This window comes from Vicia villosa, linkage group LG3, assembly GCF_029867415.1.
Source record: "Vicia villosa cultivar HV-30 ecotype Madison, WI linkage group LG3, Vvil1.0, whole genome shotgun sequence".
Classification (NCBI taxonomy): domain Eukaryota; kingdom Viridiplantae; phylum Streptophyta; class Magnoliopsida; order Fabales; family Fabaceae; genus Vicia; species Vicia villosa.
This window is the reverse complement of record NC_081182.1, coordinates 188,275,370-188,285,970: the sequence shown is the minus strand read 5'-3', so window position 1 is coordinate 188,285,970 and position 10,601 is coordinate 188,275,370. Positions and strand designations below refer to the sequence as shown.

Here is a 10,601-nt window from a genome sequence, read left to right as displayed (position 1 = left end):
TCCGAGAAACAGTTGACCAACAAATCCAAAGTTCAGGTTATATGTATTTTCGGGAGTCTTCCTCAAAGACATGGCTTCCGGCCTAAACATAAAAGATGTAGAGAATGCCAAAATGGTTCTAACGGTGTGAGAAATATACCAAATGAATATCAATCCAAAATATGCATAGCAAGCGTGAGAAACCCGTAATACTCCGCGGAAGCTAGCATCAACAACAAAAGAAGTCAGAAATTCAATCGTCCGACATAAGCATCAAAGCATCATTGATGTGAAAATAAATCACAATTAGAAAATATCGGAGACATCCAAACGTCTCACAATAAACCTGCATGAAGACGCAAATCCAAACAAAAACCCAAGCAATATATATATATATATATATATATATATATATATATATATATATATATATATATATATATATATAGGGATCATATGAAGTGAGAGTATTTTTAAATGAGAGATGAGAGGAAGAAATATCAATCATTGGATTTATCAAGAGAGAGAATGTTACTACATTAATGAGGGTATTAATTTCTCTCTCTTGATGAATCCAATGGTAGATATTTCTTCCTCTCATCTCTCATTTAAAAATGCTCTCACTTGATATGCTCCCTATATATATATATATATATATATATATATATATATATATATATATATAGCGGCAGAAGGGTTTCGCTATTTAATCTAGCGGGTCTGTTATTGAATTTTTTCTGTGGGCTATTTCGGTTCGATACTGGATAGGGTGTATGTTACTGCTGTGCATTTGGTCCTTGCATAATTCCAGTCTATTTGGTTCCTCTGGTTGTGCTTACTGTGATATATTGGCATTTGGAGTTTAGTATTATATAGGTGTAACAGTGTGTGTTTAGGTGTCTGCATGTGATGCTGTTGTAGGTGTCTATCATGTTCTAGTTGCTTTGGCTCTTGGTATTTTGGATTTAAATTAACTCTGTATCAGTTTTGGTCTTGCATTTCTTATGCCTTGGCTTGGTTTATTATTTTAATATCTTTTTGCTTTTTAAAAAAAAAAAAATCGCAATAAACGTGCATTTAACAAATGTGGACAGCATTTAATTAGCACATGGATTGCTCAAAATTCGCAAACAAATTCATTCATTCGAACGACATCGGTATCACAATTTCCAAGCACCGAATAAAAAATTGTTCAAACATTTTAACAAACTCGAAAAGTGATTCGAAACAAACAAATCGACTATATGAAAGTCACAATTAAACAACAATCATCCAATAATTAATTCCGGAAATTATCCTACTCATGAAACCAAATAATTTGACTCATGAAATTAAACTCCAACGCGCAAGCTCACACAAGTATTCGACAATTATACCTCCTCCATTCATGAAATTCGGTACCAAACGCGACAATTAAATTCATCTTCAAGAATTAAACTAAGTAGTGAACCAACAAATATTCCGCAATTATCTCACATTCACAAAATTGTATTTTTTATTATTTTAATTTTCGTATTTTTAATTAATGTTAGCTTTTCCTTTTAAAAAATAGTGCAAAAATCATAATAAATACAAAAAAATATTTTCTTTTTTGATTAACGGTTTATCATTGGTCATTTGGTGTCAATATGAGTCATATTCACCAATTGTTAGTTGGTTTAGTGGTGATTGGCGCTGGACTTGATAGGGAGAATCACGGTTCGATTCCCTACAACTGTGATCAGAAGGGGGTGGAACCACTTGATACCAGAACTCGCCCCCGAACCGGACTAAACCGGTGGTACAAAGCCAAAAAAAAGAGTCATATTCAACTTTTGATTGGTCAGCTTGTTGACCAAGGAAGATATGAGTTGTCAAATTATTTTTTATTCCACCTTTTGTCCTTTAACCTAATTTTTCAACTCTATAAACAACACTCTATTTTGAGAGTTTACGACCAACAATCATCCAGAAAATCCACGGCTCCACACACACTCACTTTTTCAAACACTTATTTTAAACTTCTACATTTTTCTATCAACAACTTTTATTTTGGACAATGATTTTCCCTCTTTTATTTCAAATTTGTTTAAGCCATATGATGAATATCTGGTAGTGTTTTTTTTAAGACTTTATTTTCGATGATTTTCCCTCTTTTATTTCAAATTTGTTTAAGCCACATGATAAATATCTGATGGTTTTTCTTTATAAGACTTTATTTTCATATTAACAATTTTTTAATGTCAATTTCTCACACTATTCTAATACAAGGAGGCCATTTTCCATTCACAAATTGCTCACTATTCACATACACTTTTATTCACATTACACTTCCATTCCACAAAAACCATTCACGTCCATATACTAAATATTGCCACCACCTTGCACCAAATTTCAACACATCCAAAATTTTATCAATTTTCACCAAAGTCACGGTTGGTTGTGATTTTTGTCCTTTCTAATGTTAATATATTACTATATTATGTTCCTTTTTTATTTTTTAGTGACACCACATGTCACTGTTTTATTGGCCCTGGGTTACTACTTTTTTTTATGGACGCGTCTGTTTGATCATTTTACTTTTTTTTACTAAGCAAGAAATTCATAGAGAGAGTATTAGGGGTACTCTAATCCCACTTACAAAAGATCAATTAAACGCTTGGAAAACAAACATTATCCACCAACTGAAACTATCCTTCAAAAAACAAAGGATTTTTTACAATAGGTAATATTACTGGCACAAGACCACTTCCAAACCTTAAATTTAATATTTCATCCCAAATATGAGGGACATGCTTTAGCGTTGTTGAAAACAATTTCATTCCTATAACACCACTAGCTCCAAAGAACCGCCAACCAAACCTTACTAGCAAATCCTTTCTTAATCCCTCTATTACAACACTCCTGAGTCCAGAGGCTCAAGCTAGATACCAAATTCCCTCCTAAATCCTTCGATGCACCCAACCAATTAAAAACATCCTTCCACACCAATTTAGAAAAGGAACAACTCAATAATATATGATCACACGTTTCGACAACATCCGCACAAGAGACACAAAGAATATCATTATAAGAAAGATTAATACCTCTATAATATAACTCCGCCTTTGATGGAATACGATTATGAGCACATCTCCACCCGAAAGCTCTAATCCTATGAGGAACCAGAGCTTTCCAAATCACCGGGAAACACGAAGGAGAAGAATTACTCCACGCTTCCCCGCAACGTAACAAAGCCAAAATATCATAATCGCTTCTAGTTGAATAATTCTCATTTGAATCCGGCGCCCACACAATCGAGTCTGCAGCTTCAGCCAATGAGAATACACACTCCAGCAGAAATTGCAGCTCCTGCCGCTGCCACTGAACCTGCCCCTCCCCCATCTGGACGAACCCCAAAATCGCCCCACGCCCAACCTGCTGTAGACCACTCTCCCATGTCTGAGATGCTCGAGTATTTCTTCTTGATGGCATTGTACAAAATAGGATACAAATCCTGCATTCTTCCTGCAGAAAACCACCTACTGTTCCAAAATGCAACATTGTGCCCGTTCCCTAAAATTGCCCTGCAATTCAGTGAAAACAGTAGCGACAAACTTTGATTCCAACGTCAAAATATCGGACCACCAAGTAGATTTAGGCTTGCGATTATCCAGACAGCAGCCCGTTAAAACTTGGTGATTCAAACAACCATATCTAGCCGAGAGAACAACGTGTCAAAGAGAATTAGTACCTTGTAAAATCTTCCAACGCCACTTGAACAAAAGAGCGACATTGAAATCTTTGAAGCTCTTAAAATCAAGACCCCTTTCTTGATTAATAGACAAAGAGATTCCCACCGAAACCAATTCACCTTCCTCTTCTCTGCGCCCCATAAAAAGTTATTTTGAATTTGCTCAATAAATTTACAAATCTTTCCTGGCGCTTTGTAAAAAGACAATTGAAAGATCGATAAGCTAGACAAAATCGATCTAATCAAAGTAATTTTTCCGCCTAGGGATAAAAATCTTCCCTTCCATAAAGCCAGGCGCTTTTTAATTTTGTCGACTAACAGTTTCCACCAAACCACCCTTTTATGGTCAGAACCTATGAGTATACCAAGAAAAGAGAATGATTTCCCTTCAATTTTACAACATAAAAAATTGGCAGCAGTATGAATAAAATGTTCCGACAAGTTAATGTAGATAATCCTACTTTTATGAAAATTCACACCCAACCCCGATACCTCTTTGAAGCCTATCAAAAATGCCTTTATGACCCACACCTAACTCAAATTCCCATCGCCAACTAAAATAGTATCATCCGCGTATTGAATAATATCCACATTGCAACTACCGGCAATATTAAAAGTGGGATATACACCTCTATTAACAGCCTGCCTGACCAAGGCAGCCAAGCCTTTCGCAATGATAACAAAGAGAAACAGGGATAGATGGCTCCCTTGTCTCAAACCTCTCACCACAAAATCTTTTATAGGGCTACCGTTTACGAGAACCGACATCCAACTCGAACAAACCAACGCCTCAATCCATTTAATCCAAACTTCTCCAAACTCCAACCTTCTCAACATATGTCTGAGGAAGTCCCAACAAACCTTGTCGTACGCCTTTTCAAAATCCACCTTAAAGAGCAAGCAACCCATCTTTTCCTTAGTAGCTACGTCCACCACTTTGTTGGCAACTAAAACACCATCTAGCAGGTGCTTCCCCAGAACGAAAGCACTTTGCAATATCGATATAATGGGATCCAAAACCCTTTTCAGTCTTGCTGCCAGCAATTTTGAAATGGATTTGTAGAGACATCCAATTAGACAAATAGGTCGGAAATCATCAAGAAGAGTAGGATTAGACTTCTTAGGTATCAAAATGATGAAAGACATAACCACCGCCTTTGAAAGGATGGCGCTATCATGAAAATCGTTAAAAAACCGACAGAAGTATTTTTTCATAAAAAACCAACATTTTCTAATAAAAAATAAATTGTATCCGTACGACCCAGACTCTTTGAGCCCTCGCACCCCAAAACTGCCTCCTTGATTTCCAACTCCGAAAAGGACTCTTCTAGCTTACATATCCTCGTGAGAAATGTAATTTATCTGAACTCCTTCCATAGCAACCCACGAATTAACAGGTTCAGAAAACTTGACCTCAAAATGTCTTCTAACCTCCTCCTTAATATCACCTACAGATTCCAACAAACCACTGCCCGAATCAATGCTACTGATGAAATTAACCCTTCTCCTAGCCTTGAGAATAACATGAAGATACTTACCGTTAATTTCTCCATATTTATACCATTTGAATCTAGATTTTTGAAGAATCATATTCTCCCTAATCCTCAAGTTTAATCACATCCTACTCGTCGCCTCGCTTATATTTGCTACCACTCCCGCAAGCTCCTCATCCATGGCCGAGAAAAGAAGATCATCTGCTTCATTCAATTCCTTCTCACCTTCCTTAATGTCCCAATCTATTATACTTAATACCTCTGAATTCCACCTCTTAGGACTGACTTTAAGAAAGCACAGTTTCTTTTTTAGAATATAATAATCTCTTCCCGTGACCTTTAACTTCGCCCATTCTTTCTCAACAAAAGGGAGAAACGCCTTATCCTTGAACCAAGAATTATTCCCCATAAATGGTTTCTCCCCCCAATTATCCTTATTGATAATAAGCCACATCGGCCAATGATCGGATATTGATCTATGTCTAATCCTCTGCCCAACTATCCCTCACCATTCTATAAGAGAATCCTCCACCAAAAATCACTCAATTTTACTCATATATTTTCCATCGCCACTAAACCAACTGAACCTGTTACCACTACTGGGGAAATCAATAAGTCTGTTGTCTTCTATAAAAGATGCAAAACAGTTCGACTCTGCCGTCCTTCCCTAAAAATTCCCCTTCCTCTCCCTACCGTCTTTCGTAGCATTAAAATCTCCACCCATCAACCATTCCCCGTCAGTGTATTTAGAACGAAGCTGCAACAACTCCATCCATAAATTTTTCTTCCCTTGAAAAGAACAAGGCGAATAAATTTTACATATATAATAAAATCTATCCTTCCACCATAACTTGATTCCGATATATCCTGTACCTTTGAAAGAAAACACCAAATCAAATATTTACTCTTTCCAAAGAATGACTAAACACCCCGACCTACCTTCAGCCTTCGAGTACGACCAACCAACATTTTCCTTTTGCCAAAAATTGGCCGCTATACCTAAATCAATAACTTCCAATTTTGTTTCTTACATAAGAAAAATGTTTGCATTCCCCGAGCTTATTATTTCACTGATGCAGTTTCTCTTAAAGAGACTGCCTCCACCCCTTATGTTAAAAGAACCAACTCTCATCGACCTAGATTGATGGTGTCGACCTCGGTTTTTTTACCGTACCTCTCGCGGAGAGATACGCGAACTGGCTTTTTTCTTTCTGCTTTTGTGTTTTTTTGAAAATCAGAGAGTCGCCATCGACTTTTATTTTATCCAATTAAGGAAAGGTTTATAAAAGAAACAGAAAAAAGACCTTTAAGAAATTCTGGGTAAGGGGGTGGGTTATACAAAGGGAAGGTGTTAGCACCCTTTATATCCATGGTTATCCATGGGCTCTTTAATTTGCTTAGCTCACTTGTTTTGAATCACTTTTCTATTGCCTTGAAATGCTTGTGGTTTCAAATACCTTTGTAAATTGACTTTGTAATGATCCTTGTGCGGATGTATACAAAGTGTTTTTATCTTTCAAAAGATGTTTTTTTGAAAAAAGAACGTTAACTTCGTAATGATCCTCGTTTGGATATATACAAAGTATTGTCTTTTTTGAAAGTTTTATTTTGAAAAACAACAGTATAAGAGACATTTGTTTGTTTTGATTTGAGCAAGCAAATTAGAAGGTCTACCCTAAGTTATAAGGTCTTTTCCTATTTCCTTTAGAAAATTCTCCTTTCACCGGATGTAAACGAAAGTTCGATTTTGCATTTGAAACAGTAGAATTTGATTTTTGATTTTTGAAAAAAATAAAAGAGGGATTACCCTAAGAGGTGCAAGTGTGATTGTGTTTTGATTCAGATATTTTATCTTTGAAGTTAGTGATCTAACGATTCAATTTTAATCTTTGGCATACACGCAGTTTTATATGTACTGGAATTTAAAATGCGGAAATGTAAAATGCGGGAAGTAAATCTACGCTATTACATCGATTTTGCGGGAAATGTAAACTATGCTATTTACATGAATTTGACAACCTATACATTTATCTAGGAATTTAAATTGCAAGAAAATAAAAGAAGTATTTTTTTTTGGATTTTTGATGATTGATTTTAATTAGAATTAATGCATGATTAATTTAATTAAAATGGGAAAAAAGATGGAAATAAAATTTAAACCTAAAAATGAAGTTCAAAGTATGTTCAAAATACTTGTTAATTAATTTTAAGACAAAACTAATTTTTTTGGAATTTTTGAAATTGATTTTAAGCTAATTAACATATAATTATATAAATAATTAAAACTTAAAAATAAAATTATCCTAAATATGTACAAAATTAGCTTATGATGTATAAACTATAATTAATATAAGGAACAATTATTTTATGATTTTTTGATTGGTTAAAATAATTAAAAAGAAAATATATAAATATATACTAATTAATTATATAAAATATTTTAATATTTATGAAAAAATAAAATATTTTATGTCAAAAAAAAAAAAGATTATTTTAGAAGCCTAAAGATATTTTTATTATTTTTTTTTTTATTTTTGAAACTATTTTAAATTAATTTTAAAAGTTAAATTAAATAAAAATAGAAAATAAAATAAGGCTGTGATCCTGTGTGATTAATCTGAAAGTCTATGACATGGGGGTGCGTTTTGGTGCGTTGGATATGTTAAGATCATGATCTAATGGCTTAGATTGTGAGGGAACACGATATGATAGTGGGTGACATGCGCTGAACTCAAGGAGAATTCAAATTTCTGACTGGTCCCACACGCAAGTTGACCAGCGAATGAGAAGAAGGGAAAGTGCCACGCGAGCGGTCAACTTTTCAACCTTACCATTCATCATCTTCTTCCTTTTACCTGCGGAATTTCCTGCAAACTTACCTGCGGATTTTCCTGCGGATTTCGCTTCCGAATCTTTAATCTTTTGAACGACCTACAAAATGGAAATAAAAAAGAACAAGGGCCACCCAGATCACCTAAATGGACCCTTCTGAACATGATAGCGTCGTTAGTTTTTTCATTTGGAGCTTGTATCATGGAGAATGAAAGCTTCACATGTTTGAAGCTCAAAAATGGTAGAGCTTCAAAACCACGTTAAAGCTTGCATGTGATCACTCAAACCTACTCTATATCATGCCATGAATCCATGCAAGTGGTTAGTTTTCATTTTAATCAAGCATGCATACGAAAACGAAAGTTATATGTGTATGTTCATGGAAGACACCATACATGCGTTATGACTCTCATGGGACCATACAAAGAGTTTATTCTTACTCTATATTACTTTAGAAGATGATTGGAAGTGTTTGTTTGTATTGATAATGGTTGGAATATAGAAAACGAAAATTTACAAAGTTATGGAATTTTTGAGAATTTTGTGAAGTTTCTTGCTATGCCTTTGCTATATTTTCGTGTGTCTTCTTTGTGGAGTATGCTGCTTCATTTATAAGCTAGGATGTGCTTAAAATTGAAGCTAAGAAGCATTGATGAGCTTTGTTGAAACTTTGATTTTTAAATATTAAAAATCTTTGAAACTTTGACCAAAGCTTGCTCTCCTTTACTTATCTTGCCTTGTACTTCCTTTTGCTGCAGAAGATAAGCTACCTTTGATGACTCATGCTTAAGATTCAAGCTACACATTATCCTTCCATTTTCCTTTTTTAATTTAATCTTAAATGTGATAAAATTAAACCAAAAAAAGAAAAAAAATGTTATGGGCTTTGTCTTGGTCGTGGGAGGCCCTTCACATTATGGGAAACATGTATGGATCATGAAAACTTGGCCCCATTTGGGAAAAACACATTTTTGATCAATGTTGATTTCATGCATTTTCCCAAAAAATGGACAACTTCAACAAGGCATAAATCCCTCAATTTTTATCATATGAAGGAGATCTTGTACTTTTTGGAAACCTCAAAGAGTCCTCTAACCAATGTCTTTGGTATCATATCAAAATGATTTTCCATGCTCCTTGTGTATCCTTTTGAAAAAAGTGACTTTTTGTTGACTTTGACAATGACCTGTAATGTCTTGATTCATATTTTTCAAATGGTGAATCTAATAACCATGGGACCAATTGCATTTGAAAGATAATTGAATTTCCTTCAAAATGAGCTTTGGTTTGAATTTTTTGGATGAAGGATGAGAGAGTTATGACCAATCAAAGTTCAGTTGACTTTTTAGGAGAAAACCCTAATTTTGAAACTTAGGGTTTTGTTGATTTTTGATCTTTCCTTGATGAATTATGATCAACCAATGATCAAATGATGAATCCTTTGACAAAATATGGATTTTTACAAAACATTTCATTTTTGACTGTCTGTTGACTTTTTTGGTCAATCGGGTCGTCTGCTGACTGTTTGAGCTGCTGACTGTGCGTCTGAGCGAATTGAAGTTTGAAAATTTGTATGATGGTACTTTGAGATATATGGAGGTCCATGAAATCCATTTGAGGTCTCAAAAACTTGTTCTCCTGAAAAAAACAAGAAACCCTAGTTAGGGACTGTTTGTGTAGGAGACAGTTAAGCGTACCTGATTTTTGTGCAGTGCTGAGTCTCTGCTAATCATGTGATATTCAGAAGACTTCTAGAACAAAAATCTTGGAATTTTGAAATGCAAAAGATTGATTTGATTGAGGGTACAAAACACGGAGAATTGCACTGTCAGCGGTTTGACTGTCAACTGACTGTTCAGGCATGTAGCAGTTAAAGTGAAAATTCAACAGTCAAAGTTAATATTTTTGTTGTTTTTGATTATGTTAATGGTGAAAATTTATTTACATGACTTGTTAGAAAAACACAGACGTAATAAATAAATAATATGTACTGTATGCGAGCAAAATTACCGATAATAACCCTGAAAATCATTTAATGCATAGAAAAATAAATATTTAACTGGCAGAAAACACACAAAATATTATCTGGATAATTAAACAACAGTATGACATATAGTACGACATTTAATACTGACAGTACAAATATTACATACTATAATGAACAGTACGACGAGTAAACGATACATTAAGAAATAAGAGATACGACAAACTTTAAGAATGACGATTAATAACCCATGCTACAAACAATAACATGTAGATGATTGGGAGTGTCAACATCCCAGGTCCACATTTTTCAGGGCTATGCAGACAGAAGAAGGACATGATTACCACCACGACGGTGATGATCATAAGAAAACACGTCTCTATTCGCTTCGCCATTTTTGCCGGGGGAAGAAGAGAAAATGAATATGAAGTAGAAATTTGAGAGATGAGTTAGAATTTGATGTGAGATTTTATGGAAAAAATGAGAGGTATTTATAGAATGAAAAGAAGGATAGAGACGTTGGGGAATGAAGTGATTCCGTACAAAAGGAAAATTTGAGTGGAAGTAAGATTTGAAAGAAAGTGTGTGATAGTGTTGGAAA

General features: G+C 34.6%; 1 protein-coding gene across 1 annotated transcript; it reads right to left on the bottom strand.

Moving 5' to 3' along the window:
- Positions 1-4,222: 4,222 nt before the first annotated feature.
- Positions 4,223-5,281, bottom strand: LOC131659549 (uncharacterized). The gene is made up of 2 exons (XM_058928723.1): positions 5,028-5,281; positions 4,223-4,862 (listed from the first exon to the last, which is right to left on the bottom strand). Exons 1-2 carry the CDS (start codon positions 5,279-5,281, stop codon positions 4,223-4,225), a joined length of 894 nt encoding a protein of 297 aa, XP_058784706.1.
- Between the last annotated feature and the right edge of the window lie 5,320 nt (positions 5,282-10,601).